Raw genomic sequence first — 19,723 nt, forward strand, 5'->3', positions numbered from 1 at the left:
GGAGAAAACATGGGCCATATATTTAGTCCTATACTGTTCCACCTTTGGGAAGCAGTAATGCTGATAAAGACAAGCTCTTTCCCAATTTAATGCATACAAACTCATTTTTTTTCCTCTAATGGACTGTTGGAACATTTCCTCTGAAAATCTGGACTTCTCCAAAGGTTTTCTGATCTGAAAGTGATTGCTCAACTTGGGGTTCTGCATGCACTCTCAGATCACAGCTTGGGGGTTGGGGGCGACAACTAGTTCCCAGTCTCCTGTAGGTTCCACAGCCAGTACCAAAATCTCTGCTTATTACCTAATAGACTGGTGGGCGAGACCTCCCACGGGTCCCTTGGTGTAAGGTGCTGGGTTCCACAGCTCACACAAAAGCACTTCTGTTTGTGGATGGATGCCTAATTTTTGTTAAAGGGAGGACAAAAACAAGGGATGCCTAATCCTAATGCTGCAGTGACGCTGATGTCACCCTGGTTTAGGTCTTTGATCTTTATCTGTTATTTTTTTCCTGAATGTACACAAGAGGTTTCTGGATCAGAGATTTGTTATTTATCAGACAGACTATAACCAGTGTCTCAGCTCTTCCCTGTGGGGCAACACAATGAAACCTATGCCAAATGTCCTCCATACACAACGTCTGTGTATTGTAGGCAAATAAGGGAGAAAAGTAACCTTTCTCTGCTTTTTACAAATGGAAAAGAGGCAACTGTCTTCCCTTCTCCTTCTGGGAGAGTTTCATTAAAAATATCATACTCTAAGTCTTTGGAATGTAAATCGATTTCTCTATGAAAAAGATAAGCGCGTTACTTTTCAGTTATACAACTCAGAAATGTCTCCCTGTTTTATTTTTAATTTTTTTAAAGATTTTATGTATTTATTTGATAGAGAGAGCACAAGCAGGGGGAGTGGCAGGCAGAGGCGGAGGGAGAAGCAGGCTCCCCGCAGAGCAGGGGGAGCCCGATGCGGGGCTCCATCCCAGGACCCCCGGATCATGACCTGAGCCAAAGGCAGTTGCTTAACCGACTGAGCCACTCAGGCGCCCAGTGTCTCCCTGTTTTAAGGCCTCATCCCCGTCAAATATAAACACACACCTCCAGGGTTAAGTAAACCTCTCTGGACTTCTTACAATGTATACAATTGTAACTTAATTCCTAAGGGTTGCTTTTAGTCTAGAATCCCAAGTTTCAGGAAAATTTGCCCTGAAAGCGCTAAACTGTGTGGTAACACAAAAACATTTTCTCCATAGTCTCATAGAGGGACATTTTTATAACAAGTCAGTCCTTCAGTAAGACGCACAGTCATAAATTTGTGTCTAATAACAGAACTACAAAATACATGAAAGCAAAAAATAGTAAAGGGTTAAATAGAAAATTCCACGATCATAGTCATGGATTTTAATATATCTCAGCAGTTTCTCTCTCAGCTAGATTTTTCAGAAATCATCAAAGACAGAAAAATCTGAACACTAATGGGGTGCCTGGGTGGCTCAGTCATTAAGCGTCTGCCTTCGGCTCAGGTCATGATCCCAAGGTCCTGGGATCTAGTCCCACATCAGGCTCCCTGCTCAGCGGGAAGCCTGCTTCTCCCTCCCACTCCCCCTGCTTGTGTTCCCTCTCTCGCTAAATAAATAAATAAAATTAAAAAAAAAAAATCTGAACACTATCAACTACTTATTTAAGAATGCTGCTAAATTTCTCTTGAGAAAGGCTACCAGTGAATAAGAATACTTGTTTCCTTAGCTCTTAGCAGCCTTGGGACTTAATATTTTTAAATTTTTTTATTATTTGTTAATCTGATAAGGCAAACTGTGGTACTTACATTTATTTGCATTTCATTAATTGCTAAGTAATTTAACATTTTTTATATGTTTGTCATTTCATATTTTTCTTTTTGTAAGGTACATTGATAATTTTAGGTCTATTTCTGTATTGTTGTGGTCTTTTTTTACTTATAATGTTTTATATTGCAGATGTTTCCCCCTTGTCATTAATTTTTAAGCCATCTTTCTTATATTCTTTAACTTACAGAAGTTAACATGTTTGTGTAGTCAAATCCATCTTTTTTTTTTTAATTTTTATTTCCTTTGGTTTCTGCAACTTATTTTTTGTAATCCTACCAATGCCTATAGTCCATATAGGGCATTATCTCATTTAAAAACTTACCTTATGAAATCAAGGTAGACACCAATGAAGCATTGAAATGGGCCAGGTAATATAATTTCTACCTCTTACGTTCTAACGTCTTATTTAAGTATTTATTATATATTAAATAATTATTTAAGTATTTATTATAATATTGCTCATTCTTATGCAATATAAATTTCTGTGTTCTTTTGGTTCTCAGATCATTCATAATTTCACAAGGCGAATCCAGACCAAAATCAAAGATCTTTTACAGCAAATGGAGGAGGGGCTGAAGACAGCCGACCCACATGATTGCTCTGCTTATACCGGTTGGACAGGTGAGAATGTGGGATACAAGTAATTGGTATGTTCTATTTTGGATTTATAATTATAAGACTTGAATTAAAATTTTTCTTCTTTGAAAATAGTCAAGTTTTATACCCTTCAAATGATACCTTGAACTTCTTCAGTGATGAGTGCTTTGGAGTTTTATTTCTAAGAAATATTTTCTGCTTGAAGTTTGATGTTTAGTATGTCAGATTTTTATAGCATATATGACCTAATATATGGGTATCTATGAAAATGCATAATAAGAGAACACTTGCTCTAGGGTCAGTTTTTTGTTTGCCTTTATTACTTTGATCTTTGGGACAAGTTGTAGTATGTGATTTCTCTGTTATGCATAAACTGTTTAACCCATTGCTTGTACTCATTTGACTCATTTGTACACATAAAGATTTCGATTTTGAATTTAGTGATAATAATTGAATAAGCAACCTGTAGTACACATTACATCAAAAAACTTAATTTCAAAATTAGCTTGCCTTAACTATTCTTTACATTCTTATTATTTTACCATATAGCCCGAACATTGTAATAACTATTTAGGGAGTATAAAAGAAATAAAAGACCTTCTTCTGAGAGATGAGACTGCAGTATGGTTACTGCTAATAACAATTTACGTATCCATTTACAGCCCTTGTTAAGTTTTTATAGTGTAGTCAATGAACAGCATAGACATAAGTATTCATGTTAGAATTACTGAGAACTGATTGATACCTGCTTTTGCAGTGCGCAACCAAACATGATGGCCCTGATCTTTTTTTTGTGTTCATTTTTATATTTATTTCTGTGATGCTTTATTTGTATTTCCCTATTATGAATACAACATTTACATAATGACATTAAAATTAAATTTTTCAAAACTATTAAACTCAGAAAGACATGAAGCTAGTTCAACTTACAGAACCAAAGAAATTTACCTTAAATGTAAATTCAGATAATTTTAGCTAACTTGAATTACAATGCAAAGAAGGATTTTTAAAAAATATTTATTTTAGAGAGAGTGCCTGTGAGTGGGGAGAGGGGCAGAGGGGGAGAGAGAGAGAGAGAACCTCAAGCAGACTCCCTGCTGAGTGCAGAGCCTGATACAAGGCTCGATCTCACAACCCTGAGATCATGACCTGAGCTGAACAAGAGTCAGATGCTCAGCTGACTGAGCCACCCAGGAGCCCCAAGATAATTTTAGCTAACTTGAAGTAAAAAGCAAAGAAGGATATTTTTATTTATATTTATTTATTTATTTTAAGATTTTATTTATTTGAGAGAGAGAAAAAGAGCGTCAGCTGGGGGGAGGGGCAGAGGGAGAAGGAGAAGCAGACACCCACTGAGCAGCGAGCCCAATACAGGACTGGAACCCAATGCAGGACTCAGTCCCAGACGTAGAGATCATGACCCGAGCTAAAGGCAGATGCTCAACCTGACTGCACCACCCAGGCGCCCCAAGAAGGATATTTTTAAAGGAAAAATAACTTAGTTATTTTTTAGGGGAAATCACAGATTTCCCCTAAAAAGTCTTTTACTTAAAACATTTCTTGTTCAAATAGGGGTTTTAAGTCCATGATTAGTAGGTTCTAAATTAGCTATGCATCAGAAACAGAGGGCTTTATAATAACATATTATCAGCCTCCATCCCAGAATGATTACATGAGGATCTCTGGCAGAGGAGTCCAAGAATCAGTATTTCTTAAAAATCCCCATTTGTTGTCATCTTTTGGAATCAATGATAGAGCCATCATGGAGGTATTTGGTGTGAATGGTTAAAAATAATATTTAGGGCTTTGGGATTCAGGTAGCACTATGGAATCTACTTACACCCATACCTCCTATCTTTTCTCCTAAAACTGTACAGTACAAGAAGAATGAATAAAGCACCCACAACTTATTTTTTTTTTAGCAAAATTGTGAGATAGAGAATACACCGAATAATAATGTATGAAAAACAAATAGAATCCAAAATAACTGTAGAAAGTGAGAGTGGTGTCCAGGTGAGGAAGCCAAATGACCCATGGGTGGCAAAATATATTCTGCACTTCCCCCTCTCCCAAATCAATTAATAATTATCCTCGGAAGGATGAGACACACCTCTGGGGGAATTTTTGAGGGCATATCTGAACACGAAGTGGGCAAGGAAGAGAGGCAGAGAAAAATGGTATGGAGAGCATACAGGGAACAGATGTTACAGAATTTTTTTAAACAGCATTATTCAGGAACTTCATCCCTGGTGGCACTGGCTGGTAGTGTAGTCAAAAAGGAAACGTCAGTGAGTCAGTGGTAGGAGCCCTTGTGAAACATAAGGATATGAGAATCAAAGGAAATCTGGTCACCACAAGTCACCATATACAAATAAACTGTCACTTAGTAAGAAGAGGATGCCCTTGAGATTAAAAAAACAGGGAAAGCTATCCTAACGTTTTCCCTCTTTTAGAGAGTCCTCCTGTTAATAGTTGATTCAGAAAAATTCACCTAATTGAAACTTAAGAAAAAATTCAGTTGTATACGTAATACTAGAAACAAAGGAATATCAAATTTTGTCAGTGGAAGAAGAAAAAAACACCAGGAAAATGCCATTACAATGTGGAGAAGAATTGCAGCATTTTCAACATTAATTTTGGAACTTAATCAAGCAATTGTATCACAGAGTGGAAATAAAAGGAACCCAGAAAAGAGATGGCAAGACGATAAGATGATGTGAAATAAGAACTGAAAGAACTAAAAGAAATTGAAGGACAAGAAAAAAATCACTTCAGAAATAAAGTCCAAATGATAAGGGGCTGAAGAAAGAACTGACACTACAGAAAGCACAGCAATACCATAAAAATGAAAAAACATAAAATGAAGAGAGAACTCTAGTTTCTGGTCTGGGAAATGAGTTTAGAAGTTGTCACTGCAGGGCACCTGGGTGGCTCAGTCGGTTAAGCAACTGCCTTCGGCTCAGGTCATGATCCTGGAGTCCCGGGATCAAATCCCACATCAGGCTCCCCGCTCAGTGGGGAGTCTGCTTCTCCCTCTGACCCTCCCCCCTCTCGTGCTATCTCTCACTCTCTCTCTCTCAAATAAATAAATAAAATCTTTAAAAAAAAAAAAAAGTCAGGGCAGAGTAAAGAGCTGAACAAACTGAAAGATAAACAATTCTTAGATCCATTAACGAAGTGAGGTCATAGGGCAGATGTCTACACCAAAAATAGGAGAGATAGACAGGGAGATACAGAAAATCACAATTTACTGGAGCAGAGATCCACACAAAGGAACATCCATGGGAACGAGTGTGGGGATAAGAAATTTAAACCTTAATTGATGAATTGCTAGAGGCTGAGTGTGAACAGTTATGAGAGTTAAATGCCTCTAAATGGACCCAGTTATAAGGACCCTTCACTTTTTCAAGTTTAACTCCAGGAGTTCTCTCGGGTTCTCACTGAGATTGGAGAAGAATCCCTTTGTGCTTCTGGAAGGGCTGGAAAGAGGAACCATTTTGAAATATGTGAGAGCATTGTTTTTCTTCACCAGATGGGCCCTCGGGAGAAACTGTTTCACCAGAACCTAACCTACTGGAGTTTTATTGAAGCCAGACTTCCCTGCAGGAAGGGAAGTACCCAACTCCAGCCCCCTGTAACTGTCCTGTCCAACCTACAGGAAAGAACACTGAAAAGCACTAGTAAAGGTCATAGTCCAGGGGCACACCAAAAGACTGAGACCTAATCATAGGACCATAGAATGCTTCTACTCCCCTATTCCTTACCACCACATTACTAAAGGACGGGTTACTGCAGTTTCTTTTACCCAGTACATTATGTTCACCTTGCAATAAAAATTTACAAGGAATACTAAAAGGCAAAAAAGTAAAACAGAATTAAAACAGTTTGAAGTGACTTAAGTAAACGTCAGACCCAGAATCAGATACGGCAGGAATGTTGACATTATCAAAGCGGGAATTTTCAAATACTATGATTAATAATGCTGAGGATTTTAGTGGAAAAGGAAACATGTAAGAATACATTAATAATGTAAGTAGAGAGATGGAAATTCTTTTTTTATTGTTTTTATTTAAATTCCAATTAACATACAGTAGTATAATATTAGCTTTGATATATAATATAGTGATCCAACATTTCCGTACAACACCCAGTGCTCATCACAACCAGGGTACTCCTTAATCCCCATCACCTGTGTAACCCAACACCCCCACCAACCTCCCTACTGATAACCATCACTTTGTTCCCTGTAGTTAAAAGTCCGTTTCTTTGTTTGCTTTGTTTGTTTTTGCTAAATTGCACATATGAGTGAAATCATATGGTATTTGTTTTTCTCTGACTTATTTTGCTTAACACAATACCCTCTAGCTGCATCCATGTCAATGCAAGTGACAAGATCTCATTCCTTCTTATGGCTGAGTAACATTCCTTTATATATATATATACCACATCTTCTTTATTCATCAGTCGATGGACACTTGGGCTGTGTCCATACTTTGGCTATTATAGATAATACTGCTATAAGCATTGGGGTGCATGTATCCCTTTGAATTAGTATTTCTGTATCTTGTGGGTAAATACCTAGTAGTGCAATTGCTGGGTCGTATAGTAGCTCTATTTTTAACTTCTTAAGGAACCTACATACTGTTCTCCAGATTGGCTGTGCCAGTTTGCTTTCCCACCAGTAGTGCAAGAGGGTTGCCCTTTCTCCACATCCTCACCAGCATCTGTTGCCTCTTGTGTTATTGATTTTATCCGTTCTGACAGGTGTGAGGTGGTATCTCATTATAGTTTTGATTTGCATTTGCCTGATGATCAGTGACGTTGAACATCTTTTCATGTGTTTGTTGGCCATCTGGATGTCTTCTTTGGAGAAATGTCTGTTCATGTTTCTGCTGGGATCTCTGCCCCCCCACACACATTGTTATCAAAAATCTGCCCATGTTTTAATTGGATTGTTTGTCTTTTTGGTGTTGAGTTTTATAAATTCCTTATATATTTTGGACACTAGCCCTTTATCACATATGTCATTTGAAAGTATCTTCTTCCATTCCATTGGTTGCATTTTAGTTTTGTTGATTGTTTCCTTTGCTGTACAGAAGCTTTTTATTTTGATGTAGTCCCAGTAGTTAATTTTTGCTTTTGTCCTTGCTTCAGGAGACATACCTAAAAAGAAGTTGCTATGGCTGATGTCACACGACTTACTGCCTATATTCTCTTCTGGGATTCTTACGGTTTCAGCTCTCACATTTAGGTCTTTCATCGATTTTGAATTTATTTTTGTGTATGATGTAAGAAAATGGTCTGGTTTTATTCTTTGGTTTGTTGCTATCCAGTCTTCCAAGCACCCTTTGTTGAACGGTCTTTTTCCCATTGGACATTCTTCTCCGCTTTGTCAAGGATTAATTGACCATATAGCTGTGGGTTCATTTCTGGGTTTTCCATTCTGTTCCAATGATCTGTGTGTCTGTTTTTGTGTCAGTATCATTCTGTTTTGATTACTACAGCTTTGTAATATAAGTTGAATTGAATTGTGATGCCTCCAGCTTTGCTTTTCTTTTTTAAGGTCACTTTGGCTATTCAGGGTCTTTCGTGATTCCATACAAATTTTAGGATTGTTTGTTCTAGCTCTGAAAAATACTGTTGTCATTTTGATAGAGATTGCATTAAATGTGTAGATTGCTTTGGGTAGTATAGACATTTTAACACTTTGTTCTTCCAATCTATGAACATGAAATATCTTTCCATTTCTTTGTGTCATATTCACTTTATTTCATCAGTGTTTTATAGTTTTCAGAGTACACATCTTTCACCTTTTTGGTTAGGTTTATTCCTAGGTATCTTATTATGTTTGGTGTAAACTGTAAATGGGATTCATTCCTTAATTTCTCTTTCTGCTGCGTCATTATTGGTGTGTAGAAATGCAACAGATTTCTGTACGTTTATTATGTATCCTACAACTTTACTGAATTCTTGTGTCAGTTTGAGCAATTTTTTGGTGGAGTCTTTTGGATTTTCTATATAAAGTATCATGTCATCTGGAAATAGCGAAAGTTTGACTTCTTCCTTGCCAATTTGGTTGCCTTTTATTTCTTTTTCTTATCTAATTACTGTGGCTAGGATTTCCAGTACTGTTATAAATAACAGTGGTGAGAGTGGACGTCCTTGCCTTGTTCCTGACCATTAAGGAAACGCTCTCAGATTTTCCCCATTGTGGATGATATTAGCAGATGATATTTTCCATAGATGGCCTTTATTATCTTGAGGTATGTTCCCTCTAAAACTACTTTGCTGAGGGTTTTTATCATGAATGGATGTACTTTGTCAAATGCTTGTTCTGCAGAAGATCCAATGGTTCTTATCCTTTCTTTTATTAATGTGATGTATCATGCTGATTTATTTGTAAATATTCAACCACCCTTACAAGCCAGGAATAAATCCAGCTTGATGGTGGTGAATGGATTAGGTCGGATTGGATGAATCGGTGAATGGATTTTGTTGGATTAGGTCGGCTCCTATTTTATTGAGAATTTCTGTATCCATTCTCATCAGGGATATTGGCCTATAGTTCTCTTTTTTAGTGGAATTCTTACCTGGCTTTGGTAGCAGGGTATTGCCGGCCTCACAAGATGAAGTTGGAAGTTCTCCTTCCATTTCTATTTTTCGGAATAGTTTGAGAAGAATAAGTATTAACTCTTCTTTAAAAGTTGGGCAAAATTCTCCTATGAAACCACCTGGTCCTAGACTTCTATTTGTTAGGAGATTTTTGATTACTGATTCAATTTCTCTGCTGGTTATTGGTCTGTTCATATTTTCTATTTCTTCCTGTTTCAGCTTTGGTAGTTTATGTGTTTCTAGAAATTTATCCGTTTCTCCCAGGTTGTTCATTTTTTTTGGCATATACATTTCATAATAGTTTGTATTTCTGTGGTATTAGTTGTTATTTGTCCTCTCTCATTTCTGATTTTATTTATTTGGATCCTTTCTCTTTTCTTTTTGATAAGTTTGGCTAGGGGTTTATCAACTTTATTAATATTTTCAAAGAACTCTTGTTTTTTGTTGTTGGTGTTTAGTTTCTATATCATTTATTTCTGCTCACATCTTTATTATTTCCTTTATTCTGCTGGCTTTAGGCTTCGTTTGTTGTTCTTTTTCTAGCTCCTTCAGTTAGGTTATGTTGTTTCTTTGAGATATTTCTTCATTCTTGAGGTAGACATATATTGCTATACACTTCTCTCTTAGGACAGCTTTTGCTGCATCTTAAAGGTTTTGGACTGTTATGTTTTAATTTTCATTTGATTCCATTACTTCTTTGTTTTGTTTTGTTTTTTAAGATTTTATTTATTTATTGAGAGAGAGAGAAATAGTGAGAAAGAGCACAAGTGGGGGTGGGGAGAGGGAGAAGCAGTTTTTCCACTGAACAGGGAGCCTGATGCAGGGCTTGATCCCAGGACCCTGGGATCATGACCTGAGCTGAAGGTAGACACTTAACCGACTGAGCCACCCAGGCGCCCCCCCCCCATGTACTTCTTTGATTTCCTGGTTCACTCATTCATTGCTTAGTAGCATGTTGTTTAACCTCCATGTATTTATGGTCATTCAAGATTTTTTTCTTCTTGTTCACTTCTAGTGTCATAGTGTTGTGGTCAGAAAAGGGGCATGGTATGACTTCAGTCTTTTTGTGTTTGTTGAAGCCTGTTGTGTGATCTAATACATGAAAAATTGTTTTATATATTTGGGTGCTCCCATGTTGGGTGTATAAATATTTACAATTATTATATCTTCTTATTGGATTGTCCCCTTTATGATTATATAGTCCCCTTCTTTTTTTTTTTTCTTTCAATTTCAGTCTTAATGAACATGCAGTGCAATATTGGTTTATGGAGTAGAATTCACTGATTCATTCACTTACATACAACAACCAGTGATCATCACAACAATTGCCCTCTTTAATCTCCATCACCTGTCTAGCCCATCCTGCCCTCTTTCCTCCATCAACCCTCAGTTTGTTCTCTATTGTTAAGAGTCATTTATGACTTGTTTCACTCTCACCTTTTTTTCTTGCCCTGTCCCATATGTTTGTTTTCTTACTTGAATTCCATATATGAGTGAGATCCTATGGTATTTGTCTTTCTCTGACCTGTTTCACTTAGAATAATACACTGGAGCTCCATCCACATTGTTGCAAATGGCAAGATTTCATTCTTTTTGATGGCTGAATAATATTTTTTTCCATTTTACATATAACTCACACCTTCTTTATCCATTCATCAAATGATGGACATTTGGGCTCTTTCCATAGTTTGGCTATTGTTGATAATGCTGCCATAAATATTGGGGTGCATGTGCCCTTTCAAATCTGTATTTTTGTATCCTTTGGGTAAATACCTAGTAGTATAATTACTGCCTCGTAGGGGTACTTCTATTTTTAACTTTTTAAGGAACCTTCAAACTGTTCAGATTGGCTGTGCCAGTTTGCATTCCCACCAACAGTGCAAGAGGGTTCCCCTTTCTCCGTGTTCTCACCAACATTTGTTGTTTCCTGTGTTGTTAATTTTAGTCATTCTGACAGGTGTGAGGTAGTATCTCATCATAGTTTTGATTGTAGTTCCCTGTTGATGATTGATGTTGAGCATCTTTTCATGTGTCTGTAAGCCATCTGGATGTCTTCTTTGGAAAACTGTCTGTTCATGTCTTCTGCCCATTTTTTTCTTTTTCTTTCTTCTTTTCTTTTTTTTTTTTAATTTAGAGAGAGAGAGAGCAGGAGCAGGAGGGGCAGAGGGAGAGGGAGAGAGAATCTGAAGCAGAATCCAAGCTGAACACAGAGCCTGAAGCGGGGCTTGATCTCACAACCCTGAGACCACAACCTGAGCCAAAACTGAAAGTTGGACACTTAAGCGAATGTGCCACCCAGGCACCCTGTCTTCTCCCTATTTCTTAACTGGAATATTTGTTTTTTGGATGTTGAGTTTGATAAGCTCTTTATAGATTTTGGATACTAACGCCTTATCAGATATATCATTTGCAAATATCTTCTCCCATTTCGCCAGCTGCCTTTTAATTTTGTTGATTGTTTCCTTTGCTGTGCAGAAGGTTATATCTTGATGAATCCTAATAATTCATTTTTGCTTTTGTTTCCCTTGCCTCCGGCAACGTGTCTAATAAATAAGTTGCTATGGCTGAGCTCAGAGAGGTTTCTGCCTGTGCTTTCCTCTAGGATTTTGATGATTTCCTGTCTCACATTTAGGTGTTCCATCCATTTTTAATTTATTTTTGTGTATGGTGTAAGAAAGTGGTCCAGTTTCGTTCCTTTGAATGTGGCTGTCCTGTTTTCCCAACACCATTTGTTGAACAGAATTTTTCCCATTGGATCTTCTTTCCTGCTCTGGCAAAGATTAATTGACCGTATAGCTGTGGGTCCATTTCTGGTTTCTCTATCTGTCCCATTGATCTATGTGTCTGATTTTGTGCCAGTACCATACTGTCTTTATGATTGCAGCTTTGTAAAATAGCTTGAAATCTGGAATAAGTGATACCTCCAGTTTTGTTTTTATCAGAATTGCTTCGGCTATTTGGGGTCTTTTCTGGTTCCATACACATTTTAATATTTTATTCTAGCTCCGTGAGAAATGCTGGTGGTATGTAGATTGCTTTGGGTAGCATAGCCAAAACATTTTAACAATGTTTGTTCTTCCAGTCCCTGAGCATGGAAAGCTTTCCATTTCTTTGTGTCCTTTTCAATTTATTTCATAAGTGATCTATAGTTTTCAGAATACAAATTTTTTATCACTTTACTTAGGTTTATTCCTAGGTATCTTATTTGGGGGGGGCATTACACATGGGATCGATTCCCTGATTTCTTTTTTTGCTGCTTTGATATTGGTGTATAGAAATGCAATAGATTTGTGCACATTGATTTTATATTCTGCAATACTGATGAATGCACATATTAGTTCTAGTGATTTTTTGGTGGAGTCTTTCAGATTTTCTTTTTCTTTTTTTTTTTTTTAAGACTTTATTTATTTGAGAGAGAGGGCAAGTCTGTGCACAGAGTGAGAGGGAGAAGCAGACTCCGCTGAGCAGGGAGCTCGATCCCAGGACTCCAGGATCATGACCCGAGCTGAAGGCAGAGGCTTAACCAACTGAGCCACCCAGGTTCCCCGTCTTTTGGATTTTCTACATAGATTTTCTCTATGTCATCTGCAAAGAGTGAAAGTTTGACTTTTTCCTTGCAATTTGGATGCTTTTTATTTTTGTTTTCTGATTGCTGAGGCTTAGACTGCCAGTCCTATGTTAAATAGTAATGGGGACAGTGGAAATCCCTCTCTTGTTCCTGACAGTAGGGGAAAAGCTCTCAGTTTTTCCCCATTGAGGATAATATTAGCTGTGAGTCTTTCGTATATGGCCTTTATGATGGTGGGGTATGTTCCATCTATCCCTACTTTGTTGAGAGTTTTTATCCAGAATGGATGCTGCATTTTGTCAAATGCTTCTTCTGCATCTATTGACAGGATCACATAGTTCTCATCCTTTTATTAATGAGGTGTATTGTGTTGACTGATTTGCGAATATTGAACCACCTCTGCAGCCCAGGAATAAATCCCACTTGATCTTGGTGAATAATTCTTTTAATGTACTGTTGGATTTGATGTGCTAGTATCTTGTTGAGAATTTTTGTATCCATGTTCATCAGGAATATTGGTCTGTAATTCTTTTTAGTGTCTTTGTCTGGTTTTGGGATCAAGGTAGTGCTGGCTTCATAGAATGAATGGAACTTTTCCTTCCATTTCTATTTTTGGGAACAGTTTGAGTATTCACATTTAAATGTTTGGTAGAATTCCCCTGGGAATCTGTCCGGCCCAAGACTTTGTGTGTTGGGAGATTTTTTGATGACTGATTCAGTTTCTTTGCTGGTTATTGATCTGTTCAAATTTTCTATTTCTTCCTGTTTTAGATTTGATAGTTTGTAGGTTTCTAGGACTTTGTCCATTTCTTCCAGGTTGCCTAGTTTGTTGGCATATGATTTTTCATAGTATTCTCTTATAATTGTTTGTATTTCTGTGTTGTTAGTTATGATCTCTCTGCTTTCATTCATGATTTCATGTATTTGGGTCCTTTCTCTTTTCTTTCTGATAAATCTGGCTAGGGGTTTATCAATTTTATTAATTCTCTCGAGGAACCAGCTCTTGTTAAATTGTTCTACTGATTTTTTTTTGTTTCTATATCGTTTATTTCTGCACTCATGTTTATTATTTCCCTTTTGCTGGCTTTAGGCTTTATTTGCTATTCCTTTTCTAGTTCCTTTAAGTGTAAGGTTTTTTTGTGTATATTTGAGATTTTTCTTGCTTCTTGAGGTATGCCTGTATTGCAATATACTTCTCTCTTAGTCTTTGCTGCGTCCCAAAGGTTTTTAAATGTCTTTTCATTTTCATTTGGTTCCATATATTTTTTTTATTCTTTCTTTAATATCCTGGTTAAGCCATTCATTTTTTAATAGGATGTTCTTTAACCTCCATGTATTTGTGGTCTTTCCAGTTTTTTTCTTGTGATTGACTTCTAGTTTCATAGCATTGTGGTCTGAAAATATGCATGATATGATCTCAGTCTTTTTGTACTTGTTGAGGGTTGATTTGTGACCCTGTATATGATCTATTCTGGAGAATGTTCCATGTAAACTCAAAGAATGTGTATTCTGCTGCTTTAGGATGAAATGTTCTGAAACTATCTATTAAGTTCATCTGATCCAGCGTGTTATTCAAAGCCATTGTTTCTTTGTTGATTTTCTGCTTAGATGAGGTGTCCATTGCTGTTAGTGGGGTGTTAAAGTCTCCTTTTATTGTATTGTTATCAATGAGTTTCTTTATGTTTATTATTAATTGTTTTACATATTTGGATGTTCCAAGTTGGGGGCATAAATATTTATAATTGTTAGATCTTCTTGATGGATATAGATCCCTTCATTTTGATATACTGCCCTTCTTTGTCTCTTGTTACAGTTTTTATTTTAAAGTCGATTTTGTCTGATATAAGTATGGCTACTCCCAGCTTTCTTTTGATGCCCATTAGCATGATACATGGTTCTGCATTTCTCACTTCCTATCTGCAGGTGTCTGCACTCTATGATCAGGAAGCTTAGTGCGAGCAAGTTGTTCGTGCTGGTCTTCTGGAGGAGAGGTCGGCTGTGCTGATTCTCAGGCTGACTTGTTTCAGTGGAAATGCACCTCCAGGGCACGGGGTGCAGGGCTTGGTGTAAGCAGCTCCGGCCTCCACTAGGTGGTGCTGTTTTCCTCCCTGAAGGCTTTCAGCACTGATGGGTAGGATGAATATGGCAGTATCCCACTTTCTAGCCTGGGAGGTGAAAGTTCATGCCCACACTCTTCAGTGAGGCCTCACAGAAGAACAGTCAATCACTCTTGTGTCCTCTGTTTTCATCAGAACCCTACATTCACCTTGCCTGTGTCTGAGGTTTTTCTTCCTCAGGTGCAAAACTGAGTTTCAAAACTCCAAATTTTATCGACTTCTCTAGCGCAGATCCATACTGTTCCTCCAGGGAAGGGTGTCACCATGCTTTTGCCATTTGCTGGGCCATGCCAGGAAAGTGGTCACACAACCATCCAGCCTTTCTAAATTTATGTCCAAACAGAGCAGAAAACTGGCACCAACACTCGCTGTTCTCAGCTGGCTGCCATACTCCAGTGCCTGGGAACAATGCAGCACTTAGGCACCACCCGTTCTTGCAAACCAAGGGATCCTCAGACCACGGTGTCACACCTGGGATTCTGCCCCACTTCACACCTGAGCACCTTTGAGCCTGGCATGTTCCCCACTGTAGCAGACTTCTGAAAGTTCAGATTTTGCTTATAATGCTTTGTGGTAGCTTCTGTGAGTAGGCTTCCTCCCTGCCACTGTTTCCATAGCTTTATCTCTCCCAGTTCAACTCTCCGCACCTCCTAACCTCCAAAAGATGGTCGCTTTTCTGCTTGTAGACTTGCAGTTTTCGTTCTCTCAGACTTCTGACTGATTTCTTGGGTGTTCAGAATGATTTGATAAATATCTAGCTGTGTCTGAGGGACGACACAAGCTTAGGGTCCCCCTAATCTTTTGCCACCTTAACTCCTACCCTATAGTGTCCTTCTTTGTCTCTTATTACAGTCTTGGGTTTAAAATCTAGTTTGATATAAATATTGCTAACTCTGGCTTTCTTTTGTCATCTCTTTGCATTATAAATATTTCTCCGTCCCTTCACTTTCCGTCCCTTCACTTTCAATGTACATGTCACTTTAGATCTAAAGTGAGTCCTTTCAATTATATGGTTCCACTTATATGTGGAATATAAGAATTAGTGCGGAGGATCATAGGGGAAGGGAGGGAAAACTGAATGGGAAGAAATCAGAGAGGGAGACAGACCATGAGAGACTCTGGACTTCGGGAACCAAACTGAGGGTTGTGGAAAGGGAGGTGGGTGGGGGATGGGGTAACTGGGTGATGGGCATTAAGGAGGGCACGTGATGTGATGAGCACTGGGTGTTATGCGCAACTGATGAATCATTGAACACTACATCAACAACTAATTATGTACTATATGTTGGCTACTTGAATTTATATAAAATAAAGTCAGTCTTTTGTAGGCAGCATATGATGAGTCTTGTTTTTTTTTTTTAATGCGTTCTGTTACTCTGTGTCTGTGGATTGGAGCATTTAGTCCATTTACAAATATTCAGAGTAATTATTGATAGATAATGTATTTAGTGCCATTTTATTACTTGTTTTGTCATTCTTTCTAGAGATTTTTTTTCTAATCTTTTCTTGTATTTTTCAATTTTGGTCTCTCCTTTCCACTCAAAAAGTCCCCTTTAATGTTTCTTGCAGGGCTGGTTTAGTGGTTTTAGTTTTTGTCTGGAAAACTCTTTATCTCTCCTTCTAGTCTGAATGATAGCTTTGCTTGATAGATTATTCCTGGCTGCATACTTTTCCCATTCAGCATGTTGAATGTATCATTCCACTCCCATCTGGCTTGCCATGTTTCTGTTGAAAAAAAATCTCCTGCTAGCCTTATGGGGTTTCCCTTGTAAGTCAAAGACTTTTTTTGTCTCACTGCTTTTAAGATTTTTTTCTTTATCAATATGTTTTGCAAATATAGTTACAGTATGTCTTGGTATTGACCTTCTTTTGTTGATTTTGCTCAGGGTTCTCTGTGCCTCCTGTATCTGGCTTTCTGTTTTCTACCCCAATTTAGGGACGTTTTCAGCTATTATTTTTTCAAATAAATTTTCTTTCCCCTTTTCTTTCTCTTCTTCTGGGACCTCTATAATAAAGATATTACTACATTTGATGGAGTTACTGAGTTCCCTAAATCTATTCTCATGTTGCATAATTCTCCTTTTTCTCTTTCATGCAGCTTCATTTCTTTCCGTTACATTGTCTTCTGGGTCATTAGTTTGTTCCTCTACTTCTTCCAGCCTGCTCTTTATTTCTTAATTGTGTTTCTGATCTCTTTTATTGCACTCTTCATCTCTGATTGATTCTTTTTTAACTTTTGTCTCTATGGTAAGGATCTCACTGATGTCTTCTGTGCTTTGCCCCAAGCCCAGTGAGTATCCTTATAATCATTGCTTTAAATTCTCCATCAGGCATGTTACTTATATCTGTTTCACTTAGATCTCTGGCCATGGCCTTATCTTGTTCATTTGTGACAAATTCTTCTGTCTTCGCATTTTGTCTAAATCTCTGCCTTCTTCTGTGTGTTAGAAAAGCCATTTATGTTTCATGCTCCTGAATGTAATGGCCTTATGAAAAGTGTTCATGTAGTGCCCAAGGCCTGGCACTTCAGGGAGTGTGTCTGGTGTGTGCTGCATGCACTGTACTGATGTTTTTGGCTTCTCTGTCCTTCAGACCAGTCGCTTGCAGAGGCTGTCCTTGCCTGCTGTGAGCAGTGTTTGGTGCCTGGCCTGAATGTGGCAAGTTTTAACTAGGCGTGCTCTTCTGCTTTTGAAATGAAGCCTGTCACTACCTCCACTGGAACTGAGGCCCTGCGGAACTCCCTGTTTGGGAGAGGTGATGTGGGCATGAGTTTTTGCTGGTCTTTGGAGGAAGGACCCACTGGGACTGAAGGAAGTGTGACTGGAAGGGCAGTCTCACCAGAGCACAGGGGGGTAGGGCTTCTTGGTGCAAAAGTTAGGCAGCCAGTGTTTGCCACTGCACTGCTTCCTACAAGTGACTCTCTTTATGCTTCAGGTCAGGAGAGAGAAATGGCACCAGCTAGCTCCTTTGTTCCTGGAGAGGCATCCGCTTAAATACAGCTCTTCAGGGGCATGTTCCAAGAAGAGCAAATAATCTCTCCACTGTGTGCCCCAGACACTCTTCAGATCCGTTTCCATGCTGTCTGTCCCTCAGGTTGTTTGCTTGTCTTCCTTCTAGGATTTGGACAGTGCCCTCTGGGCTCTATTGCAGCCAAGTCCGCTGACCTCTAAAACAACAGATTTTAAGCCCTGCTGATTTCAAGAACTCACGAAATTTAGCCCCTCTCATTTTCCAAGTCAGTGGCTTTGGGGAAATGTTTTTTGTCCGTCCCCCTGTGTGCTCCTCTCTCTTGCCCTTCTCTGCCGCCTCTGCTCCCTCCCTCCCACAACACTCATGATCGGTTTCTCCCCTAAACCATGTCTCTGCACTTCCTACCTCTTCGATGTGGCCTCTTTTCTTCCCTTCGTTTTGGAGTTTGTTCCTTCAGTCTTCAGGTTGATTTCTGAGGTGTTCAGGATGATTCAATAGTTACCTAGTTGTATTTTTCAGGTGAGGCAAGTCTAGGGTCTGCCTACTCCACCGCCATCTTTGAAACCCTAGGAGAGATGGAAATTCTAAGAAAGAATAAAACAGAAATGCTTAGAAATCAAATGTACTATAACAGAAATGAAGAATTCCTTTGATAGGTTTATTATAGACAAGACACAATTAAGGAAAGAATTAGTGACCTTGAGAATGACATAGAAACTTCCAAAACTGAAAATGAAATTGAAAAAAAGTCTAAAAAATATCCAATAGAGAATATTCAAGTACTGTGGGACAGTGACAAAAGGCATAACATATATGAAATGGGAATATCAGAAGGAGAAGGAACAGAGAAAAAAACAGGAGCAATATTTAAAGCTATAGTGACTGACAGTTTCTAGAAATTAACATCAGACACCAAACCATAAATCCAGGAAGCTCAGAGAACACCAAATAGGATAGATGCCCTCCAACCAAAAAAAAAAACCTCCACAGGTAGACCAAAAATAAAAAACTTCACATAGGCCTATTATACTCAAACTTCATAAAACCATAAATAATCTTCAAAGACAGAAGGAAAAAAAATGTCCTACTTATAGCAGAGCAAAAATAAGAATTACACCAGACTTCTTTTCAGCAACCATGTAAGCAAGGTGAGGGTGGAGTGACGTATATAAAATACTGAGAGGAAAGAATCAGGGTCCTAGAATTCTGTAACCTCCTCGGTTAGCCTTACAAAGTTAGTGAAAAATAAAAACCTCAAACAAAAATTAAGGGAATTTATTGCCAGTAGACCTACCTGCAAGAATGTTGAAACAAGTTATTTTGAGAAGGAAATGATATAGGTCAGAAACTTGGATCTACATAAAGAAAAGAACATCAGAGAATGAATAAGTGAAAGTGGAATAATAATTTTTATTTTTTTATTCTTAATTACTCTAATGGGTCAAACTCTATGTTCAAAATAACATTTGTGTAAAATATTTGTTCAAAATAATAACATTACTCAATCATGCATGTTTATGTGATATATATGCTTAAATGTGTGTAATATATATAAGTAAATTGAATGACATCGAGATACAAGGGACGAGAGGGAGGAATTAGGAATATTTTGTTATTATGAGGTGCTGGCTCTATCCTTGAAATGATACAGTGTGATATGAGAGTGGAGTGGGATTAAATAAGAAAAATCACATCATCATATCAATAAATGCAGAAAAACATTTGACAAAATCTACCACCTATTCTTGATAGGAAATCTCTAGAAACTTAGGAATAGTTCTTCTATTTAGTGAAGAACATCCACAAAGAGCCTAAAACTAACATCATATTTAATGATAAGACACTTGAAGCTTTCCTGCTAAGGTCAGCAACAAGACAAGAAGGTTCTCTCTCACAACCACTTTCATCATTGTACCAGAAGTTCTAACTAATGCAATAAGACTGTAAAAGGAAATAAAAAGGTATACAAATTGGGAAGGAAGAAATAAAACTGTCTTTGCAGATGACATGATCATTCTA

General features: G+C 37.9%; 1 protein-coding gene across 1 annotated transcript in view; it reads left to right on the top strand.

The window, feature by feature from the left end:
• LANCL2 (LanC like glutathione S-transferase 2) overlaps window positions 1-19,723 on the top strand; it is a 57,711-nt gene that overhangs the window by 12,690 nt on the left and 25,298 nt on the right. The window contains exon 2 of the mRNA XM_028108968.2: window positions 2,344-2,461. Within this exon, the coding sequence (XP_027964769.1) occupies window positions 2,344-2,461 (118 nt within the window). The remainder of the gene's footprint in view (window positions 1-2,343; window positions 2,462-19,723) is intronic.

Source organism: Eumetopias jubatus, unplaced genomic scaffold (assembly GCF_037043125.1).
Source record: "Eumetopias jubatus isolate StellerSeaLion01/CBP00866 unplaced genomic scaffold, mEumJub1_p1.0 scaffold_14, whole genome shotgun sequence".
NCBI lineage: Eukaryota > Metazoa > Chordata > Mammalia > Carnivora > Otariidae > Eumetopias > Eumetopias jubatus.